At 44.0% G+C, this 24,867-nt stretch overlaps 1 protein-coding gene across 9 annotated transcripts in view; it reads right to left on the bottom strand.

Moving 5' to 3' along the window:
• Positions 1-4,045: 4,045 nt before the first annotated feature.
• The window catches only part of CADM1 (cell adhesion molecule 1), a 277,005-nt gene continuing 256,183 nt past the window's right edge, over positions 4,046-24,867 (bottom strand). For 5 of the 9 annotated variants that reach the window (XM_042470968.1, XM_042470967.1, XM_042470971.1 and 2 more), the window contains 3 exons: positions 19,365-19,418; positions 6,069-6,200; positions 4,046-5,466 (listed from right to left, as the gene is read on the bottom strand). In XM_042470968.1, coding sequence (XP_042326902.1) covers positions 5,348-5,466; positions 6,069-6,200; positions 19,365-19,418 — 305 coding nt within the window. In that variant the 3' untranslated portion in view covers positions 4,046-5,347. The remainder of the gene's footprint in view (positions 5,467-6,068; positions 6,201-19,364; positions 19,419-24,867) is intronic. The other 4 variants (XM_042470970.1, XM_042470969.1, XM_042470973.1 and 1 more) reach the window with 1 other exon arrangement.

Raw genomic sequence — 24,867 nt, 5'->3', positions numbered from 1 at the left:
GAGTTGGCTCAGTCAGCCATTTTCTGAGAGGTCCAGTTGGGTTGGGAGTCCATGGGATGCAGTGGTTTATGCAATGGACTACAACTCTGGAAACAAGGTTCGAATCCTGGCTCAGCCATGGAAACCCAATGGCAAACCCCCTCCAAACCAATCTTGCCAAGAAAGGTAGGGTTGCCGTATGTTGGAAAGGACATGAAGGCACACAGCAACAACAGCCAGGCTACTTTGGATAAAATAAACATTTCCAGGTATAAGTGTATTTCTGTGTCCATTAGCCAGAGGCTGCTGGCAGTAAGAAAAGATAAATCCAAGAAACATGCAGCGGTGCCTGCGGCCAAGTCTGGGTCAACAGTTCAGGGCAGAGGGCCAAGTCCAGTGGGACGCAAAGTCCAGCTTCCCCTCCCCTTCAGTTTACAGCTTGACATTAAAAGAGATTACAAAGAGTCTTTTGCCTTTGCTGTGGCTGTTTTTTGTTGTTTTGCAGGGGAAAATGTGGAGGAGAGGCAGTGCTCCCGAGGAGAGCATTAAGCCCCAGATTTCTCTGAGGAATCGAACCTTGTTTCTATTGAGCAAGGCTTCCCTCTTCTGGCTTCGGGAGGACGGTGAACGATGGCACCAATTAGAGGCCGCACATCACCTTAGGGCCACCCGCCAATGTACTGGGAAATGTCATCGGCCCCAAAAAACAATAGTGGAAAACTAATAACTCCATTGCCTGCCCTTGAGGAAACAGGTTTCCTTTTATCTTTTCTCCAAATAAGGCAAGAAAGCCACCGGAGCTTCAGGGGGAGAATCTCCCCCAACATTTCTTCAGAAATAATTTAGTAGGAGAACAATGATGTGCGCTTGAGCAAAGAAGAGCATGCGCTGTCCTGCCAACTCCGATTTCAGGCTCATTTCTTTGCTTAACGGTGAAACTTTCACGTTGGATCAAAGCAATGAGCCAATGGACAGATGCATTGGGGTTGGAGCACCATGACTGAGCTGGAAAGGGTGCAACCTTTGTCAAGGGCTGGATTAAGATCCTTGGGCCATTCAGGCAACAAGTCCACCTGTGGACAGGTGAGATCTCCACTTTTGGAGCACTGGCTTTCTCTCCAATATCCCTCTGTATCTAAGCCTGCCTTGATGGTAACAGATGGTTTTGTGAAGTCTACCATGGAGCCATGCATGGCCAACTCATCAAGCCGCCTTCAGTCCCTGTATTGGGAAGAAGACGGGATATAAATAAACATAAACAAAATAATAAAAATAATCTACCATAAATTGTGTCTGTATCCAACCTATGACACTTAGCCTGTGATGGCAATGAGTGGTTGTGGACCAGTCTGACCAGTCAGTGCATCATGATGTGTTGGCCATGCATGGCTCCTTGGTAGACCTCACAAAACCATCTGCTACCAAGCAAAGCCGGTTTAGGACACAGCAAAACCCATGTGCACCTGGAGCACATCCCTCTGTATCTACCATACATACAGGGGCGGGATACTGGTGAAGGTGGTGAGAACTTGTGGTCTTCCCCATACATGTTTCTCTGGGTTTCTCTGGAAGGAGACATGGAAGAACCCACAGCCAAGTCCAAGATGGCCACCGACTCCATTTCGGAAGACGCTGCGGGGACCAAAGAGTGTGAATCGAGACAGGGAATTAGTTTTGTAACATTAATTTCTTTTATTAAGAAGACAGATAACTTTATAGTACTTCTTTTTTTTTCTTCTTTGTAAAAATGGTATACATGAACCAATACAAAATGTGAATGGGAAGAGATGGATATGCGTTTTCTTACACTGCAACATCATCCATGGACATCTTAAACAGAATCGGCCTAAAAGGAGGGAGGGAGGAACGGGGAAGAAAAAAAGAAAATGGGGGGATAAACAAAGAAGAAAAAAAAGGGGAGTAAAGAACAAGCTTATTTGGCATCAATTATGCACCCTTCGTTTCGCTTTCCAATATTTATTCTTTTTTTGCTGTTTTTTTCCTTTAAAAAAAAGAACTCAAAACCGTAAAACCCCAAGAAACAAGTTTGTTCTTTCTCCGCTCTTTAAACGAAACGAAACAAACCCCTTTTTGCAATCTAAACCTGTACAAATCAATACCTAACAATACATTTTCCAACAGCGCATACTGTATACTTTGCAGAAAACGAAACAAAACAAAACAAAAATCAGAAAAGTTTCTTTATAGACTCCGTACACAACTAAAAAGCCGTTAAAAATTTCCTGTCATGGTTGCTTGTCGGGTTCTCGCGTCGAGACGTGTGGGGCCAAAAGTTTTCGCAATCTACCTGAGACGGAACACACCAATCAAAACACATGAACCTGAGACATGTCAAACATTATTAAAGTCAAAGTTACATTATCGGGAACACCGCACTACTGTACACTTCTCGAAACAAAGATGAGCTGCTCAGGAAAACAGGATGTCGGTTTTGGGTGAGCGATGCGTAGAAAAAAGACCCCCCCCAAAAGCCCGCTTCCCCACCCCACCGCCCGTCCCGCCATCTTGCCGTCGCTGTCGCCCGCGCGCCGCCCTTTGGCCATGGATGGTCCGAGGCTGAGAAACCAGAGTTGTCTTCTGCAAAACTTTTCTGAACCAAAAAATAATGGGGTGCTTGGGAAAGCCAACAGGACTTGTCATGGTTTCAAAGGTGGGAATGGGGAGGAAAGGGAAGCCTTGTTGCTTTCCCTTGCCCCCCAGGAAAAAGGAAAAGATAAAGGCAGCGTCTATAACCATTCTGCCAATAATTTAAAAAATAAATATATTTTAAAAGCCTTTTTCCCCTAAAAAAATAAGCAAAATGAACAGATGCTTAGACGTTTAGAGATTATAGTCTCCCCCTACCCCCCAAACCCAACGTACCAGTAATTTTTTGCAAGTACCTAACGCGACAAGCCATTAAAATGGTCCTTCCAAAATCTTAACTCCTTTCCTAAGTGCTTCCGGGCAAATCAACCAATGGGAACTCTTTCTCCAAAGTCTTATCGTAATTCCACAGTGGGACCCCCTTCCCCCCATATTTGCAAATGTTAAGGATGCAAGACCCCCGTGAAAGTGGGGGAAAACCACAAATAAGAAAACACTTTTTTGAACCTGTGAGAACACCTCTCTAGGAATCCAACATCTGGCAGAAGTTGACCCTAGAATTGCACTGAAGGACCTACAAATGAATCATAGGATCATAGAATAAATGCCTAGAGAAGAGTTTTCTCTAGCACCTTCTAGGTTCTCTAGCACAACTCTATGGTCAACTTCTGGTAAAGTTGCGCTGGAGGACCTAGAGATTCCTAGAGAGAAGGTAGCAATCAAAACCACCAATAATCAAATTTGTAAATGTGGAGGGCCAACTTTATAATATCTGAAAATCAGAAAGGTGGGATTCTGCGTTGGAGGCTCACTCTTCCTCCCCAAAAAGGAAAAAAGGGTGACCGGCATCATCTACCGCAGGGTCTCTCTATTCCCAAGGCCTCCAATGTCAAGTGAGTTTTAGTTCCTTGGTGCAAGGATGGAATTGCTTATGGGGAAGATGGCTCTCAAAGCTGGCGCTGTGTTCAGCAGGAAAAAGAGTCAGAGAAATGGAAATAAAACCAAGCAACCGCTCACATGCGCACACAAGTCAGAGTTCTGAGTTTGGATTAAGCAACTGGAAAACCTCCATGCAGTTTCCTCCACCTTTGCTCTGACCTTTCCGGCGCACAGACACAGGGCAGTCCAGCGTGAAAACAAGCTCGGCTTTTCTTCTCTTCCCCTCCTGCCTTTTGTTAAGCCAAATCCGAAGGCATGAAAAGTTTCACGCCGTCCCCGGCTGGATTTCTCAGCGTGACAAATACCTGTAATGTACAGTGTTCTTGCAGGCTGCAATCAGAGAGCGCCTCTCTCTAGGACCTCTTTAACCAAATACAAGAAAAAATGTCTTTGTAAAAAAAGGGATGGAAGTGGGGAGAGAAAGAAGGCAAACCAAGGGGGGGATTAAGAACAAGAACAACAACACTGGAGGAAAAGAAAGACGTTGGCCGATTCACGTTCTTTTCACATAACAAAGATATTTTTGTTCGTTCGTTTCGTTTTTATTTCCAGCAAATTACAGCAATGTGAGGCTGGTCGGGAGCTATTGATGGGATTGTTTGGAACAGAAATTATTAAGAGCAGGACGTCATTTTTGCTCCATCCCTCTTCCCCCCCCCCTCCTATGACAACTCAAATTTGATGCCTCTGCCCAAAAAGACCCAGTCCCGATCTGTCATGGCAGTCAAGGGCAAGAACCGGGTTCATGGTGGCTCCCATCTCCCGGCTCCCATCCGGACAGGGGCGAGTTGGTCCGATAAAGAAATAAAATTGGACTCAGCTCTTCGGGTCAGGCCTGGAAGGGGGATGCGCTTTGCTCTCAGGTGATTTTGCCACGCTTCTGCATCTCGGTGAAAAGCAATACGTGGGTCCCCCCCCCTCCCCCCCCCCCCCCAAATCCAGCCCACTTCTTCATCTTCGCTGCCCTAGGAAAAACCCAGACAGCCGCAACCAATTTCTCCTGCAAAAAGTTCCTTCTTCCAAGCTTTTGTGACAAGGGAGTAGAATGGATTTATGATTACACTGAATTTCCAACGATGAAATCTAAGGTGTGCTGGTTCTCCTCTGATGACACAGTTTTCAAACAACGACAACAAAACAAAAACAAAACAAAAAAACAACCCAGGAGGGTTTATTATTTAAAAAAGGAAGAAGATAAAACATTGAAAAGAAAAATAAAACCAAAAGTTGGGGCAGAGGGGGAAGGGGAGAAGAAAAAGAAACCTTATTTTTTCCCCAAGGAATCCCAGCACGCAGACAATTTCCAAAAGAGGCGAAGAAGGTTTGGGATGGGGGGGGGGATTAAAACCGTTTGCTTGCCACGTCTTCCCCTTCCCTCCCCTCCAATGAAAGAAGAAATAAAAGAAGGCACGGAATTTTCTGCAAATGATGGGGAACTAAACTAAATCCAAGTTGGACTTGGGCAGAGAATTTCTAAAACCCCAAGAAAAAGGGAGGTGTCGAATAGCCGCGTGTACTTTACAGAGAACATTTTTTTACACGGGGTGGGGATGGGGGGGCTTTTTCCTCGATTCTGCCCCCCGTCACACACACACACGCTTTGCCAGCCGTTTGTTTCCGAAAGGAAAATGAACCGCACTGGAAAGAGGAAATAAAAAGAAATAAAAGCAGGGTAGGCTGGGGAAGAAGAGAGACAGAAAGAGACAAAATTAAAAGAGCCATAAGCTGGTAGCAACTTCCAACATCTCTGTCTTTTTTTTAATCTTCTATGCGGAGCCTGTCACGGTCCACGATGGGGTGCCTCATGGAAACCAAGAGAGAGCTAGATGAAGTACTCTTTCTTCTCTTCGGAGTTGTTCTGTCCCCCCTCGGCGTTGATGATCGCTGTGTCTGCGTCGGCCGCATCATCAGCTCCTTTGGCTTCATGGGTGAAGTAGGTACCTAGAGGGGCACAAAGTGGAAGAAGATGTGATTTCCTAAGGGGACTCTAGTGAATGCCCAACCAACTGACCAACCAAGCAAGCAAGCAACCGACTGACCAAGTGACCAAGCAACCAACTGACCGACCGATCAATTAACTGACCAACTAACCAAGTGAGATATCCTGAAGGAGTCTCCTTTTTTGGGAACAGGTGGCCCCAACCAATGCTAAACCAAAAGGTACTTGAGGGGAGGCAAGGGACCAGTGGTATCTGCAGTAGTGAAGATACTCTGAGTTAAGCAACCGCGACATTATGCTCACCACAATCACAGAGTGTGGCATAGTAGTCAGAGCACGTGGCTTACACCTAACACCTCTTCCTATACATGCTCTCCCTCCAGTCTGGATGTGACATTACTGTGTAGCCAAATCTGGCTACAACTACAGCCTCTGTGATTTATGGTTGGCTGAAATGCTTTTCCCCAAATGAAGTGCAAGGGGAACGAAGCAGCTACAAATATGAAACTGACAGCTCACAGAATCAATAAGCCCGCAACGAAAGTGGGGCATACCTCTGAATCACTACCCCTTGCTTATCACGTATGCCGGCCCATTTACTTACCTTTGTGTCTTGCAAAGTATCGACCCAGAATGATAAGGAGGCAGAGCATCGCAAAGACTACGACAGCGACAACGCCACCGATCACGGCGTGGTCCACGGCAGTGATGGCGCTTTCCTCACCCGCCCGGGAATCTGCCACAATCAGAAAACAGCCAGCGTTACCATCCGCAGCCATGATGGCTTTGAATCCCTGGCCTTTGGGACTTTGTTTGCATTTATTACAGGGGCCTTGATGTGAAGGGGCAGGGGAGCAAAAACAGGCATATCCAGGTGAGTTGCATTCAGGAAGGCTTTAGCTTCTGTTGAACTGGTCTACTGGCTAGTTCACTAAGGGATCCAAGGGAGCACCATGTTGAAAGTGAAGAAAGCATCAATGCTTGGAACTTCCTTGACTGCCCATCTTGTTCTCTCTCTATGCTCCTTGGTCAGAGGGTCACTTTCTCTCTCCTTCCCACTTCTCTGCTAGAAAGTCAAGTATCAAGTTTTACAACCCCTTGTTTTCTCTTCTTCAGAGAAACAAGAAGACTTCCATGGGGAGGTCTCCCCCACATACACACAAACATGAGTCAGCTCTAGGGACTCTTCTACTAAGTTTAGGTATTTTTCTGTTGACTATCTACTTTCCTCTTTTAGATGGATTTCTTTGTAACAATAAAGCAAATCTCATCTTGTTTTTAACCTTACCAGAGGATCCTGTTTGATACCAGAAGCTCAGATGCATTGGAACATGCTTCATAATAAATAACAATAAGTTTCTAAACAGCAGCAGCAGCAGCAGCTACTAAAAGTAATGGTGCAAATCAGGATACATGAGGAGAGGGAAAGGGAAGCACATGGAAGAAGAAGCTCAAGACGGCTTTAAAATGAAGAAGAAACCTTCCACACCAACGTACCACATATTTTACTGAGCTGTTGTGATGAAATTCAACCCACTGCCCATCCCAATGGTGGCGATGGATAGCTTCCATGTCAGCCTGTTGATGTATCCATCTTTGGTGTAAATAGGAACACTGAAGGGTGCTGAATATTGAACCTTGCCAACAAAATAGGTGGAGAATTCCTTGAGGCTTGGCTCCAAAGCAGTGTTTCCCAAACTTTGGTCCTCCAGATATTTTGTACTTAAACTCCCAGAAGCCTAGTCAGTTTAGCCAACAATCATGAATTCTGGGAGGTGAAGTCCAAAACATTTGGGAGACCAAAGTTTGGGAAACACTGCTCTAAAGCCTATAGTGGATTCATCACCCTCATGATAATGGAAGCTACCCAACGCCATTGACTTCAAATAGCTGTTTGCATGATAGGATGCATTTAGAAAACTGGAACAACAAGGGGATCCTCTTCTCAAACTACTGATTCAAGAAGGAGATAGTCACAAAAGGCTAGGTCCACAATTCCCACAAGGTTTATATCCCTCCCTGCTTCCTCTTGCCAGTTCTGTGATCATGAAAGGGCTGGAAGAGCTTTTGATACCAGGCATAAAATCCTCACCAAATAGAGATAGTAAGCAATAATTGTATGCTGCTTTATTTTTATTTATTTAACCACTTGCTGGGCAATTAATTTGCTTTCATGACCAGCTCCTTCCCTCCCTTCCTCCCCTGATGGGTTGTCTTTCTGTTTGGAGAGGAATGGCTTGTTTGGCTGGGGAGAAACTCCGAAATGCACCCGGGATGAGCTACGGCCGTGTAAAATTAATGTATAGCAATGTAAACAATTTTAATTTAAGAACGTGGCTGCAACAGTCCTCGCTGCAATCCTAATGGCAACCGAGATTTATAATGCAGTAAAAAAACAATTATTCTCTCGTTGATTAATACATTAACATTTTGGAACGGAAGCTAAACCATTGTCACAGGTCTCCTCCCCCACCTTTTTTTTATTGAGTTCAACCGTGACACCTCCATTAAAATGATTTACCGGCCATCTCTTACAATTTAAGCACAGCAGCAACAGAAACGGTAAAATTCTTTTAACTTTACATGATTTGTGAAGTCATATGTGAAGGATTTACCATTTAAATCTTTCAGTACAAGAAGCACACAGCCAATAAATCTGTCCCACCCATCCGAACCCCCCGAAACCCCCCTGCGGCTCCGAAGAGGAATGTGTTTCACTAGGAAGAGCGAGTGTGCAAATTCCAAGTCAATTTTTAAAGAAAGATTTATCTCAGCCTCCCTCCAAAGAACAGAGCCAATCTCTGAAGCCCTCCGCCTCTGATAATATTTGAAGTTTATCGATCAAGTGTACAGATCCGTGACAGCTAAAGGTAATGGTGCTTTTTTGGAGGTGAGACCTGATACAACGCTTTCAAGCCAGGGGCCCGGGGAATTTATGCTTTCTATTGATATTTCCAAGTCTGTTCCAAGATTAAGTGCCAAAGCATGTCAGTAAATAACTCGTGACCAAGACTGCTGCAAAGTGCAGTTTAATTAAAACCAGTTTCAATTAAGAGGAGAGACTTTCAGAGGGTTCCCTGACGCAGACGCAAACTGGAGTGGCGGACACCTAGGTTCGTAATCAGAGCAGAGAAGTGGATTCAGGTCAGCGGCAACCTACTGAATCCTACTATATTACCTCCAGATATAGAAAGGAAATGGTGGAGGATTTTGTTATACATGACTTCAGCAGCAAGAATTGTGATAGGACAAGTATGGAAAATACAGAACTCTCAACGTTAGATGGCTGGTTAATGAAAGTACTGTACTGGATATGCAACAAATGGACAGATTAACCTTATTGCTAAATCATAATAAAGATACAGAAAACACAGGTGAAGAATAATAATAATTTAATAATTTGTTTTATTTATATACCGCTATTCCAAAGATCATAGCGGTGAACAGCAAGTAATCTAATTAGCAAGTAAGCTAATTTGCCCCCAACAGTCTGGGTACTCATTTTAGCGACCTCGGAAGGATGCAAGCCTGAGTCGAGCTTGGGCCCTTTTGCTGGTCTTGAACTCGCAACCTTGTGGTTTTGAGTGAATGGCTGCAGTACAGGCATTTAACCACTGCGCCACCAGGGCTCCATGCGCCACCAGGGCTTCCGAATACATAGTTTTGCAGAAAGCACTGGCAATGATAAAGCAAGTTAGAGAATAAAGAAACTAAGATATTATTAAGAGCTAAAATAATGAAAGAGTAACAGTTGTAATGTGAAATTGTGCCGAGGAACTCTTGATGAATACTCTGATTCGGAAAAACAAAGACAAACAAGGCTTATTTTGAAGGAATAGGATTCATTGTCAAGAAAACTGAGAAAGCTTAGTAGATAAAATATTATCATTGAATGGAAAAAGACATTAGGAATGTTATAACACAATGGCTCAGTGCACACTGGCCAAAAGCAGTGTGGCACCACCGATACTAGGGTTCGGGAGCGCGCAGCAACCCCATGCTCCCAAACCCTAGTATGTACGGATGCCGACATCGTGGCGGCCTCCTATCCACATGGGGGCTGCCATGATGCCACTGCCGCCACTGTACAGCAACCAGACGTCACTAGCAGGAAGTGGCATCAAGGTGACGCCCCTTCCTACTTGCAACACCACAAAAAAGAAGCTGCTCTAGGTGGCTTCTTTATGCTACGCAGCGTTGCCCCGCGGTTTGGTTGCTGCAGCAATGCTGCGCAGCAAAGCGGGCGGTGTTTCACCGCCGGTGTGTACTAGCCCACAGATTAAGTGTTTAAGAGTGAGTAGATTAGTAGTTAATTTTATGATTGTAATAATAGAATAGAAGATTTGTATTTTATGTATAATTTTTCAATAAAAAGTATTGGGGAAAAATTAAATGGTTCAGGGATCATCTCCTACATTTATTTATCCTCAAGACATTTAAATAGGTATATGACACACTCCATAGAGACAATGTAAAGGCACTATCAGGGCAAGTGTATCATGATCTAGGAGACCACCGCCTTGAGAAACAAGGGCAGGTATGCTCTGCCAGGTATCTCTGAATACATGAGTGACTAGCAGGAGGGAAATGCTGTTAGGCATCTCTTGCAACAGAAGGCAGAGATGCCTGGAAAGCAGGCAGTAGGAAAAGAGTTCCTCAATCCAAGAGATGCAATTCATCTTGAAGGACCTAAGAGCTTCAGATCCAAAGACAAAAAGGCTGATCTCTTATCCTTCTCGGCTGAGGAGCTGAGTTTATTTCAGAGAAAGCTACAGCGTGGATGTTTACACGAGAAAGACAAAAATATGTCCCTCCATTTAAAATGGCCTTGTTGAGTTGCTTGGTTGACTATCCCATCCTCAGCATCACAAGAAGGACCCTCAGTCCAGGTCACTGTCTTGTCTCCGTTGGGATGCCCTTGATGTTTTGTCTTCTCAAGCTGCCACAGAACAATGTGTGTTTGTGTTTGTGACTGAGATGCTGCCATATCCTAGGATCTGGAGGTTCTTCCTTCACCCATCTCCTTATGGATACTTGGATGTTGGAAGAAGAAGTTGGTGTTGTCAAATTCCACTTAGGGAAGATGGGCTACCATGCAAGTGGAAAAGAGCAAAAAGCACACCAGCCAAAACCCATGTCCCTGACTGGCTAACCAAAATGTTATTGGGTTTCTCTATGGGTCTCCTTGCTCTAAGACCTCAGACACCATCTTCTGCCATTTCTTCTGCCTCTTGCAGATTCAATGGGGTCTATAAAGAGATGGAAGTATTGATAGAAACAGTATAGTATAGAACATATGGAAGGATGGCTTGCAGCAATCCTTTCTTTAGCAATTTCAATGGAAAACACCACACATTTTTTTGCATCGTGTGCGTAAAGAGAGATAAAGATTGTGCATTCTTTTCAGCCAACAAGGCCCGCAATGGATGGACACAAAAATGGCAGAAACAAAGGGCAACAGACCCTCAATTGATATACACCCGGCACAGCTGAAGTGACACATCCTGGCATTCAACTCATTTTCGACAGCTGAGCATCTGGCCCACAACACAACCAACTGAAATATTGTGTCAATGCCACCGACTTGCCAAGCGCTCTCATGGCTGCCGTTCAGCTGCCCACCAAGCCAACAGCCTCGGCTCCTTGTTTGCCTGTTTCTTCCCAAAGAGGCCCGTGCGACGCCGACCGTGCGAAGCTCATGGCCGGGCAAGTTTATTAAATGCCACCTCATCTGCTGGGATCTGCACTCACATTTTTCTTAATTGTTTTCTACGAAAGCAGAAGCTTTGCAGAGTGCCTGGGCTGAGTTTATTTTATTTTGTGCATGGCTAAGTATCTCATCTTTGTGCGCACATGTTAATTAAAAATTAACTACAGTGCGCAGAAGACGCTCTGCGACTCTGCAAACCAATGAGTGCGGCACCTGTGAGGCGAGTCAATAGCGTCTTCTTGCCTTCAAGGATAATAGACTGATGCTGCTACGGAGATCTCAAAATGAGGGGAGTTGCAAACCTGCCTGCAAACGTGGGAAGGAATGGCTGCTGCTTTTTAATTAACTTAAAACTCGTGGTGAGGAGCTGCTGGACTGCTCACTTCTGCAAGGCATCCTCTTAGGTGGCTTCCTATGGAGAAATACTGGAGTACCGGTCCCCCTACCTACTCCCTTTGTGACTTTACATGGCCTTGGCCCTCTATTCTACTGAGCACAGGAGGGCCTGCAAACATGTTATCTCTAGGAATCTCTAGCATGACATTTGGCATATGCTGACCACAGAGTTGTGCTGGAAGACCTAGCGATTCCTAGAAAGAACATAAAGTGGGCTCTTGTTATCTGCTGGGATTTGGTTCCAGGACACTCCCCCCTCCCCATGGATAGCAGAATCCATGGATGCTCAAGTCCCATTAAATACAATGGCATAATAAAATGGCCTGTTGGATGAGATCTGTCATATTACCAGCTTAGACAGATTTAAAAAAGCTGTCAAGACAGGTCTCTTCCGAAAGGCCTTTCTGGAATAGCATATCAGCCGCCCACTGACACTGAATCAAAATCATCGACCATCATCCAGCCCATCTCACCGACTAGTCCGCACTTGATCCTCAGTTTTGTTGATTTTTATGTATATTTTCAATGTATACATGATTTAATTGTTATTTTAGGGGGGAGGGTAGAATTTGGGGTTACTGAGTACTGTTGTTTTATTACGTATCGGATGGTTTTTACTGTAAGCCGCCTCGATCCTAATCGGAATAGGCGGGATATACGTTAAATATTATTATTATTATTATTATTAAAATCAGTGGATAAAACATCTGTGGATATGGAGGGCTGACTGTATTAATCAAATCTGTGAATAATCAAACTCACAAAAGTCAAAGCCGCAAATGCGGAGGGCTGACTGTACTCAGTGACACTCGCAACCCGCTCTTCTTGCGCAAACATCCCAGTCCATTAGAGAACTGGACCTTGCACACGTAAATATGGGCCTTACAGTAGCAGCAACAGGCATCTCTACACCTGAGATGTCTTTGGTTAGTTGTGCATTTTTAGGAAGAAAGAGAAACAGCTTCAGAAACATTTCATGCCTGTGGTTTATATTTTTGCTTATTTCTAAGTGGGAAGGAATGCAAAGGCTGGATATAACTTCTTAAAATCAAGCGACTTCTGAAAATGAATAACTCTTCCTTCCCCCCCTTAAAAAAGGCAACCTACTTTGAAACCAGCTGGTAGTCCTGGGCTGAGATGCAATCATGGAACGAGGCTTTATTTTTAGATGCTACTGGAAGCATATCATTTTTTTATTATTATTTTTATTTCAGAGTGTCACAAGATATTAGATCAGGCGTTTTCACTTCTTTATGTAACACTTTTCCCTTTGAAGTCTTCTAAGTACCCAAAAAATAGCACTCCTAACCGAAAGAGAGACTTATCTCTGCTTATTGAACTGGCGGTTTTTAGAAAGAAGTTGCAATCCATACAACCTGCTGCCCAGCTGCCTCCTAAAAATGCTCCGGACGACGTGCAGAGAAGCACAAAGCGGATGCAATATCCAGGTTTCTCTCCATTTTTGCAACCTCCCAAGTTGCAAAAAATCTATGTACTTATGGTCTGTGGTGAAATGTTATTTTTAAAAGAAAAATAATTCAATGGGGGAGAGAGAAGCACCTACAAAATGTGCAACCTCTTGAGTACTGGGGGCATTAAGATATGCAAAGGACAGCCAACTACCAATTGATGCCAATCAAAATTTATTGGTGGAGCAAAGAAAGCAGTGGAAGAAGGAAAAGAAATCAAACAAAAATCCCATAATATCTGTTTGGGCTATATTTTTTTTACAAAACAAACATTTGACCTTAAAAATAGGTGTCAGCCGAAAATGGTCGCCCCAGTTAACATTGTCTCTTTAAGCTAAAGAGGGACCAAGGAGGGGGTAAGAGCCCCCATTTACAGTACTGAAGAGGGACACGGCTCTATGGCAGGCGCTGACAAAACGCCACATTATTTGCTAATCCTAATGTGTTATTCTTCCTTAAGATTTGCTTTTCTCAGCACCAATTCAATTATAGATGCTACAAATCCTTCTGACATTTAATTCCCTCTTGTCAGACAGAGCAGTAAACGCATATACATGCGCCGGGGTTTCCATTAAGATGTTAATATACGCTGGGAGGAACGTTGGCGTTTCCTTCAAGGAGCCTGCAGAAAGGTGGGCAAAAGGAGAGGGAAGCTGCGATGAAGAGGAAGAGGGGCCATCTCAAAACTTGTATGTCCAAGGATGGGATGGTGACCAGTGATAGTACTGGTGCCTTCCAGTTATATTAGAGTTGGGTATGGGGTTTTCAGGCAACCACTGATCTCCTCCTTTAATCCAAATCTTCCCCTACTCCATGGTTGCAAATTTCCATGATACTGGTCCCCAAGCAGACCCTCTGCTTTTATTACTAGGAGGCTACTAGGAGGTGGAGAGAACTCATCCCCATTCTGCTTTGTCATGGGGCAGTGGTCCCCAAACTGTGCCCTGTAAGAGATTTTGGACTTCAGCTCCCCGAAGCCTCAGCCAGGTTGGCCAATAGTCTGGGATTCTGGGAGCTGAAGTCCAAAATCCACTTAAAGAGCACAATTTGGGGACCACTGTCATGGAGGCTTGCAACCATGGAGGAGGGGGAGATTTGGATTAAAGGAGGAGATCAGTCTCAGTCTCAAGGGAACGGCAATGGCACCCCCCCCCCCCGAAGAAACTTGCCAAGAAAACCTCATGATAGGTGCGCCTTAAGGTTGCCATAAGTCACAAACAACTTGAAGGCACACAACAACAGCAGCAACAACAACAACAAACAACAGCAACATTGCTATTGGCAAGCTGGGCCAGCATTGTATATTGGTTTGGGTGCTGGACTAAGACTCTAGGAGACCAGGATTCAAATTCCTCACTTAGCCCTTGAAACCCACTGAAACCCCAAGATAGGTTCACCTTAAGTCAGAAACGACTTGAAGGCACACAACAACAAATTGCCTGTCATCTTGGCATCAAGGCAGGGCAGTGAAGGTAAGGAGGCCAAGACTGACATGCTGTGTGCCTCCATTTTCCGTTTGCAACTGAAGGCATACAAATGAAGGCACACAGCCTCGTTGAAAGTGGGAGAGGGCATTTCCCCTAGCTTTGGGTATCTGGACAGTCACAAAAAGGCTTCTCCAGCCCCGTTTCTTCCTTGCAAGCTTGCTAGAGCTCTGGATGCACGGTGCACAATACATTACAGTATATGTTTTTGATACCTGAGGCGCAATGTAAGCAAAGTATTTAAGGAGCCCTGGACACGGGATGCTTTATTGCAATGATTTAACACATTTGCTCCACAGGGCCTTGTTTCCTCCTTGTTTAACCTTTCTCTTTTTTTCCCAGGGAGGGGGATAAGTTATGGAGACCAAGATCCATTGGGGGGGGGGAAGAGGGAGGGCTTGCTAAACTGATCAGCCTGAGGTTTCTTTCAGGCACATTTGTGCTATAAAAGCAAAGGTCTGATGGATCTCTTCTGGGCAGGCTCAGCATTGCTGTTAATTTGGGCACATTTAGATTTAAGGCTCCTTCCTACAGAAATTTTAACAGCGCCTCTATTTCTAAAGGGACATGAATTTTTAAAACTAGGATGATTCAACCACACACACACATAGGCGAGCATTTGTAAATGTTTTGCTTTATGTGATAGATGTTGAGGCATCAAAGCTGAGAAGGTATTTTGTTTTAAAAATGTATGACGGGTGGCCCTGAAACCTTTGGCACAGAGGCATGTTTCCAATGAAATGGCCTCTGTCTGTCTCTGTCTCTCCCATCTTCGTCTTCCATTGCAACAAGCATTGGGTATAAATCTTGGACCTGGTCTCTAAACTGGGAGGACCAATGCTATGCTTGACGTTCAACCATAAGAACCTGTCTGCCTCAATTGTAAAGCCTGCCACAGATACTATAGTTGGAAACCTGCTAATGCACTGGCTGCTGTGCGCCTTTATGTCATGTCCGACTTGTGGTAAACCTAAGGCGACCCCATCACAAGGTTTCCTTGGCATGATTTGTTCAGAGCGGGTGTGCTACCATTGCCTTTCTCTCAGAGAATTTGACTTGCGCAAAGTCACCCAGTAGGTTTCCATGGTTGAGTGGGGATATGGATCCATTGCCAGTCATACTCCAACACTCAAACCATTACACCACAATGACCGTTGTTGGTATCAGTCTGCGGATAGGAAAAGAAAAGTTGTGGGCACTGTGGTGGTGAAGGAAGGCGGACACTGGTGAAAAAGGCTTCAAGCTTTCATGGAAGTGCTTTCTCTTGGGCCTACCACCGTCACCAGCATGTGTGGTGAGTCCATGGAAGAGGACCTTCTTGGTGGTTGCCCCTAATCTGTGGAAATCCCACCCATGGGAGGTCTACTTGTTCCCCTCTTTGCTCTCTTTCCACCAGCAATCAAAAACTTTTTAAATGTGGGACTTTGGCTCATAACTCATGTGGCACAAAAGGTTTAAATAGGAGTACAATTGCCCCTTCAAGTCTGTGGACTTGAGATCCATGGACTTGAAAATCCACAGGGGGTGATGGCCATTAACGTCAATGCACACCCTGCATGCACGTACCCCATTCAAGGCTATGGGGCTTGAATATGCATGGGGTTTGGAACCTGGGGGGGGGGGGGGGGTCCGGAACGGATCCCTCGCAAGTTCCAAGGGCCAACTGTATGTTGTGCTTTTATCGTTTTCTATTATGTGCTTTAAAAACAACCAACCCTCCAAATGTTTGTGTACTAACATCTTATCTCTACCCAGTTTTAATTTGTTGTAAGCCTTCATGAGTCCTGTGCCAGGAGAAAGGAGGAATGCAAATAAAATAAAAGTAAGATAAAATAAGATAATATAAATTTATCCAGTGCCAGTGGTCATGGCAACATAGACCTCATTCAATCAGCACAAAATGTCAGAAGGATGCAGCCACAGTTGCGACGCTGAGCACAAGAGACTTTTGACACAACGCAAGTGTGGAATGGCTTTGAATGCCCCCCCCCCCCCCAGGTGTGTAAATTTTATTGACTGCGCAAGGGAGCCTTATTCAAAGTGGGTGCAATACTACTAAGGGCAGCCATCATGTCATTTTTAAAACACAGGGCTGTGTTTATATCCGTAATCACTCAGGAAGACCGAAATGGAGACCCACAAGCGCCAGGAACAGATAATATTGTTCATTACCCCAGTTTAGCATTAAGTGCGCGGCACCTATGGTAATTTATCGATGGGCCGTTTAAAGCTGGTGTTAACCTGTTTGTCTTGTATTATAATTGAATCTGGTCTCTAATTTAAGCGAGCAAAATTCAAGGAGTTCATCCTTCCTCAATCAATACGTTCCCCTTCAGTGACCCATTTCGAGATAGCTTCATAAAAAATAATGCATTTTTGTTTTAATAAATTTAATCGCTATGACAGGTGCTCAATTTTTATTGGCTGCTCCTCCAGACATCTCTGTGCCAGAGAACAAAGCCGGGCTTACAATCAATAGTAATTGATTAATCAGCATCCCCCATGAACAAAGGTGCTAATCAGTTTTTGATTAGTTAATCAAACTACACGGAAAAGCTACACAGGTCCACTTTGATTGCAATGGGCTCTACAACTCAGGCATCTGGAGTTAAACCTTAAGAATGGGATCAGCCCCGCTGAAAGAGAGGGGAATATATGCAACCAGATTGTCTCAAGTTGTGTACAAATGGTCGCTTTTGTCACATTTCCAGATAAATGGTTGCAAGGAAGGAGAGCAGAGCCATGGCTTTAACTCTCTTGTCTCCTGGTCTTCACCCAAAGTGCAACCAGGGGCCACAATCCACAAGGATTGTGGCAAATGAAAGGGGGCAATGCCAAGAAGGCGGCTGTCACACGTTTGGGTCGATCTCCATGCATTGCATGGCAGGGTCCTGCTAGATTTCCTTCTACGCAACAGCCTGCCAACCGTTTGAACAGCTCAGTGTCGCAGAAGAGAGGTTAAACCCAGCATGGAGACATGAAGCCGAAATCAGCGAGGACTTTGCTGTGTCCAATTGCTTGTGGGAATAAGGGGGCAAGGGAAAGAAATGAGATTATGAGTCTTCCAAATGGCTTTGATGGACCATGAAAGTAATTCATGAGCAAATCATCATGCCAATAAAATCTAGATTTGTAGCCTGGTGTCACGTAATGGATACGCCGTCTCTCCCGGTTTGCGACTGGGTATGACCACCAACTGCAATTTCATATGGCCCAACGAGACCTGGCTCACGGGGCTGGCGCCACGCTGCGTATATCAGGAGAAAAGAGGCAGCCATTATTATTATTATTTTTTTCTATTTTGGAAATAGCACAAGCCAGTTTCTTCTTGATGCATTACATTTCTCTTGTTTGGAAAGGGGGGGGGCACATTTCGCTCAGCACAGAGGTGGAGCAAACAGACAGACCAAGGAACAATGCCTAACCAATACTTCCCAGTTGCGGGAGAAGAGGAGAAGTTGATTCTTCCTCCAGAATCATAGCGGGAGCTGCAAGGTTCAACCTTTTACAATGCAGGAATACACAATGAAAGCAACCCTAAGAGATGGCCATCCAACTTTTGCTTAAAGACCCCCAAAGAAATAGACCACCACCTTCCTAGGTAGATTATCCAACCTACCCATCATCTCCTCATGCACAGGACCTGCATCTGCCCCAACTGGAAAGAACCCTTTCAATACCTGCCTCTTCTACCCAGGTCAATAATTTCATACTTGGGACCCTTTCGTGCTACGCAATTACAGCAGATTAGCCAAGTTCCCATTAGAAAAGATACTTCAACCAATGTGTATGTGGGGAATGTAGAAAGCAAAGGGTTCTGATACCCATTTATCCATGGAGTACATTGGTTAGAAATTCTGGACAAAGCACCAGTCAACATCATAACACAGTTGGGAAGGTATGGGATAATCCTCATAAAGCACCCAACCATCATTTATGTCAGCGGTTCTCAACTTGTGGGTTGCGACCCCTTTGGGGGTGGAATGGCTCTTTCATATGGGTCACCTAAGACCATCGGAAGACACATATTTCCGATGGTCTTAGGAACCAATTTTATGTGGTCATCACAACATGAGGAACTGTATTAAAAAGTTGCGGCATTAGGAAGGTTGAGAACCACTGATTTAAGTGCATGTGTGTTTGTGTGTGTGTGTGTGAGAGAGAGAGAGACAGGGTACACTGTAATTAATGGTTTTTACAACGGAGAGGCCTGCAACGTTATTCCCCCAGATCAATCTGCTGTGGAGAAAGAACAAGAAGCAAACCCACGGTTGATGTTACGATTAATTCGCAGACTGGTCCACCATGATATAATTGCCCTCTCCTTCCTTCTTCCAGCAATCCAGTCCCAGGAAACCCAGATGGAGAACCAAAGTGGCAGGTGAGACGTCCTCCCTTCCTCGAGTCAAATCTAACACCCTTTGCAAGTGTGACAGAATTTCAACCGAATCATCTTCTAATTAAGATTTCCTATTTCTAGCAACGGAGCTTTCACCAGCTACCAGACAACCTGTAATATACGTCCCTCATGTTTTCCTTGCCTCCCCTCCTCCTCCTCCTCCTCCCAACCCTCAAAATACTCTTGAAGGCTGCTTTGCACATTGGGAAATTCATTCATGCCAACATCCAGTGTACAAAAAGAAAGAGAAGCCCACCTCTGGGTTGGACCATTTGGGATGCTGCCTTTTGCATAATGTTGATCTTTGCATAATGTTGAACACCAAACAAACCAAACAAACCAAAAGACAAACCAGCCAGGATGCGAAGAAGGAAAGGGGAGAAGCCAACCCACGGACAAAAAACACAAACATGTTTAGCTTAACCTAAAGGCTCGCCCTTACCTGAGAGATCTCCATAGTCCAGTTCTTCAGCAGAATTGGGCAACTGAGTAATGCCTTACAAGTAAAAAAACAAACTCATTTTTCTTTGCGTTCCTCAAGGGACGAGAAAACAAAACACTTAAGAACAGAGGGTGAATTGCTCAGGAAAGAATTGGACATAAAAACAAAACAAAGAGCCAGTCTCTTGCCCTCCGACAAAAGCTTGCGCTCCAAATTAGCTTGCAAAATGAGGCATTCCCATCACTTAACATATTTCTTCATTTATTTTTTTGTGGGGAGGGTGGGTTTGTTTTGCCTCTTTAAAACCAACCAACAGGCTTAGCAGAAAGATCTTTTTTGGTCGGCACCATTAAAAGCACACACAAAAACATGAATGTGGACATTCAAAACCATTCATTCGCCATGGCATGCAACTCTCCCTTCACATAGACAAAATAAAGCCCCCTCTTTAGTTGACATTTCCACTTAGGACTTCACATACATTTATTTAAGAAGTAAGAAACAATTCCAGATTTTGGTGCAGAATGCAAATCTTTTGCCAATGCCAACTAAGACATCAGTGCAGAGCTATTTTGGACCACGCTTTTCAAAACTACAGCAACAGCAGAAGAAACTGCAAGCTGTATATATTTGATTATTATTATTATTCGGGGTGGAAAACTCATAGACTCATTTTGAGACTTCTCAAGATATCTGTTTCAGGAAAGTCATCTCAAAGCTGATAAGGCAAGGATGCTTTCTTGTTAGCAAAATACAAAGCTGTTCCACTTTCACAGCTGCTGTTTCCCTGCTTGTTTCAAAATGATTTGGCGTGTGCGAGTATGCAATTCATTTTGGAGGTTTGTATGGATGCAATTCATTTTCAGATTCCTCAGCCAAAGGCTATGGGCAGCGCATAAGAGAAAAAGGTGGTTGAACTGAGAATCAAATAGGATGTCACAGACAAGTTCCCATTGCCTTTTCTCCCGAAGGCACAGCATTTGTTTTTAACTCAAAAAGAAGAAAAGCCCCACAGAACCATAAGTGTGGGCTGCTCAACTTTCTCCCTTCCTCCAAATTCTTACTCATGTTGTAAAAGATGAAGACCCCCTGAATTCCTTCCCTTGCAGAAAGCAGATTTATTGGGACACTCCTTTGAATCAGAAACTCACTGGAGGGTAATAGGCATGCCCTCCCTAATTTTCTGAATGCCATGCTATGTCTTGTTTAAGCCCTAAAGGATTTTGCTGACTTCCCTGCAATTGGTTGGCAAAACAAGAGCTACCTGCCCCTGCTGTACAACACAGAGCAGACCATAAGCTAGTTGCTCAGGTGTAAAATTGCAAGCTGGTTCCTGCACAGTGTTGAAGTCCTGGTGTCTCCTGAAGACAACGGAGCTGTAGTTGCATAATGGCTCAGTTCAAGCTGAATAGGGGACTAAAAATGCATCTCTGCAAGGAAAGACTTGAGCGGATGGGTGTTGCACAAGTAGATCTTGCACTGCATAAGTAGATCACCTGTGACTTAGTGGGAATAACTCTCCCAATCCCTAGGAACCCAGGTATTGCTATGAAAACAGGAGCCCAACTCCCATGTTTTTAGCATACCTACATAATTCTTGAGAGTCAGCACAGTGTAGTGGCTTCAACATTGGACTATGACTCTGGAGACCAGGGTTTGAATCCTTGTTTGGTCATAAAAGCCCACTGGCTGACCTTGGACAAGTCACACTCTCTCAGCTGCAGGGGAAAGCAAAGGCAAACCCCCTCTTAACAAATCTTGCCAAGAAACCTTGTGATAAGTCTGCCTTTCGATCGCCGTAACTCAGAAATGACTTGAAGGCACGCAATACCAGCAACACCATTCTTTGCACCATAGTAACCAGCAGAGCAGCTTGTATCTTCTGAGTAGCCCTATGCCTACTTGTTACCACTGCAATTAGTAAAACAATTAGCAGAAGCAGAATGGCCACAGAGCACAGATCCACAACCCTAGAAAGGGTAGACTGGAACCCTCCTTGCTATCTTTCTATTCTGGTTGGCCTTTTGAGAATGGATTTGTCAGAGAAAAGAGATCTGGTAGAATGTGTCCGACTTTTTATTAGTTGTTATTTTTCAAAATCTTTCCACGTTATGATGGTTTAGGTGCATTTTAAACTTTTGCTTGCTGTTAATGTTTAACTATGTTTTAATTATCATGACCTGCCTTGAGCTCCAAACTAGGAAAAAGGAAGGATAATGGTGATGATCTCCTCCTTCTCCTCTCCGAGAAATGTCCCAGTGAAACATATATTGCAAAAGGTAGACTTGTATCCAACTTTGAAGCTGCCTTTCCCATGAAGTTGATGGGAAGGGTTGCTTGCAAGGACTGTATCCAAAGCATAGAAGATTCAGAGAAGAATTTGGATCTAGGAAAGGCTTGCCATGGATGGGAATAGGAGAGGATCGGGAACCAGGGATTTTCCAGATCTCTCCTCCTGTGCCCAGATTGCAAGGTTGCTCATTGCTGCAAAAGTCCAACAGAATCTCCTGATCAAATTATATCCCAAAGAAAGAAACTTTTCTCTTGTTGTGACAATACCAGCAACCTCTAAACCCAGTAGAGCAATTCAGAAAACAGCATCGGTGGACTCATTTGTGGGCCTACAATGAAAGTGGCTTCCTATTCTTATCTCCTGTGAGTGGCTTCTTTTCTGAGAATTTTCCTTTCGCTATAAGAGCATAAAAAAAAAAAAATAACCCACCGCTATGTTTTCTTAAAAGTAAAAAGGTCAATGCTGCATTTTTTATGAAGCAAAGGGTCTTTTATTTCCACTCCCCTCCATCCCCAACCATAAGAAGCGGAACATTTCTAAAACATTCCTCTTCTATCTGCACTCGGTAGCCTTAAAAATGTCAGCGAACGGCACAAGAAGGCATCTTCAACGCGCCACAAATTATGTCTTGGGTTTTCTTATTACATTTTTCATTTGACTATTAAAAGGCTTTATTCTTCATTTTTGATTAGAAAGCACTCACATTCCCCTGCAAATTTTTTTCAGAATAAATGAGAATTAACTTTCCAACCGCACACAATTGTTTTGTCACTTGGAATTAAAGAAGTTAAAATCAATTGGGTAGGAACGGGGGAAACTCTCTGAATGCATGCGTCGGAATGAGTATTATTCTCCTTCCCTTCGCCAGACATGCATTTGCACAACACCATTATGCATTACTTCCTAAATTGATTTCCAGAGAAGCATTTCCAATCTCTCTCTCTTTTTAAAATCAGAATTAATTTCAGGCAATATCATTCCGAAACTGCCCTACGTTGTACTCCGTCACAGCAAAACAACAGCAACCAAGAGCCTTGGCGCGCAAAACTGCTTACGCCAAATAAAACTTGTCAGTTTCATAGATGGTACAAGACTCTTTTGTGGTTGATTCTGAGATATGTCTGGCGTTAAAGACGGGGAGGGCTAAGATTGTTGTCTCTCCCCCCCCCAACTCCTTTCCCATCTGTTCCAGCTTGAATGGCCTTTATTTTCAAATGGGAAGGGACTCTGTGTTTGAAGGGTGTGTGTGTGTGTGATGTTTCTAGGCCTTGTAGATGTGTCTATATGTCTTCAAGTCAATTGTTGACTGATGGTGACCCCATGAATTTCGTAGCATTTTTTAAGGCAAGGAATACTCAGAGGTGGTTTTGCCAGTTCCTTCCTCTGAAATATGAAAGATCCCTTCAGCAGCTGAGATTTGTTGATGGTTTCCCATCCCTGTACCAGCCAGGGTTGGCCCTGCTTAACTTCCAACATCACACAGGATCTGGGGCCTTGAAGGTATTTAGGTTTTTCCCAGCCATTGACTGACACCAATTATGTTAATTTCACTGGGTTTCCTTAGGTAAGGAATACCCAGAGGTGTTTAATTAATTAATTAATTATAGTATTTATACCCCTCCCTTCAGCCTTAAAGGCTATCAGAGCAGCTTAATTTGCCAGTTTGTTGTTCCGAAATACATCCTATAGTACCTAGGATTCATTTGTGGTCTCCTATCCAAGAACTAGCCAAGGCTGGACATGTTTAGCTTGCAAGATCAGATAGGGTTTGGTAACTTTAAGGTACTTAGCCCCTGCATTATGGGCCGCATCATACAGCTGTATAATAATGGCGGTCTGCTGTTTTATCGCTCCTGTCCATCAGCTCATAACTGTATTGATTGGGTTTGGCCAGCTAGTGTTTCACCAATGCCATGAATTGTAAAATGGGGTATCGATATTTGAATAAACAAATGGCATAAAGGTATAGATCAATTATGCTCTCCATCCTAGCCCACTCCATCACCGCTGCAATCTGGATTAATTTCTCCGATTTTGAAAGACAGCTAGACAGCCCAGGCTCACAAGTTAAGACAGTATGATTCTGGAAAGAAAGGTTGTTTCACACAGCAGATAAAACCTATGCCTCGAATCCAGACTCAATTTTGCTTCCAGTAGACCTATTGAAACCAATGTGACAAGTTGGGAGAGTTAAGTCCTACTGACCTCAAAGGATCTATTCCAAACACGATTAAATTTGGATCCAAACTTCTCTCCCAGCTGTCAGTGCTGCTTGCTTTTCATCCCACCACAATTTCTCATCAGTATGGCCTACTTGCTTTGCTTGTTGGGGGGGATTTCCTTCAAGTCCTTTTTGACTTATGGTGACCCTATGACTAATCTATCTTGGCACGATTTGTTCGGAAGGAGATTTGCCTTTGAGGATGAGAGAGTGTGACTTGCCCAACTGCTACTTTGCAGTTATTTGGTTGCATAACTTTCTTGTTCTAGGTGATTTTAATTTCCTTTAAAAGCAACAGCTAACCTGCCACTCCTGTCCCATGGAAAGCCTGCTTCCCTGCTCAACATCTCTTTTATCAGCTTTGAGGATGACAGCGATCTCCCATCTCTCCCTTGGTGCTGACTGAAGATACTTCAACAGACACATTTTGTTCCCAAATTTAAACAATGTGATGGCTGGAATCCAATCTCCAGACTGAAATGCTGTTGAAAAGCTGGTCCTGCAGGGATGCTCTTGCAGTATCCCTACAGCTGAAGACTTAGAGTTGGTGGGTTTCCTTTCAAATGTTGGAAACAGCATGAAATCAACCCACCTCTGTGCAACGTTCAAGACTTGAGAATGCATTTTAGAAGCAATATGCATTTTTGGTTTAGAAAAGAGGGCAAGGATTGTGATCCTAGAGCTGTCGGGAAGCTGGATTAGTGTCTCACATCAACCTATTTCATGAAACAAAATGGAGGCTGTCAATGGATTTGGTTACATGAAACATGTCTCTTGGGAGTCATGTCACTGCTCTTGGAGCATTTACACATGGCATCTCTCTTGTCTGCATTACTGAAATGTGTTTTTCAATTTAAAATGGTTTCCCTTCTGCTTCCTCTAGAGGTGCAGCTATGGGGCAGATGGGGACACTGCCACCCCAAAAGGAATCCTACACTCCCCCTTGAAAGTTTCCTTCCATGCCCAAATGTCTAGCATTGCAGTAATTT

The sequence above is a fragment of the Sceloporus undulatus genome, chromosome 6 (assembly GCF_019175285.1).
Source record: "Sceloporus undulatus isolate JIND9_A2432 ecotype Alabama chromosome 6, SceUnd_v1.1, whole genome shotgun sequence".
Taxonomy (NCBI): domain Eukaryota; kingdom Metazoa; phylum Chordata; class Lepidosauria; order Squamata; family Phrynosomatidae; genus Sceloporus; species Sceloporus undulatus.
The sequence above is the reverse complement of the archived record's forward strand: the minus strand, read 5'-3'. Positions and strand labels throughout refer to the sequence as shown.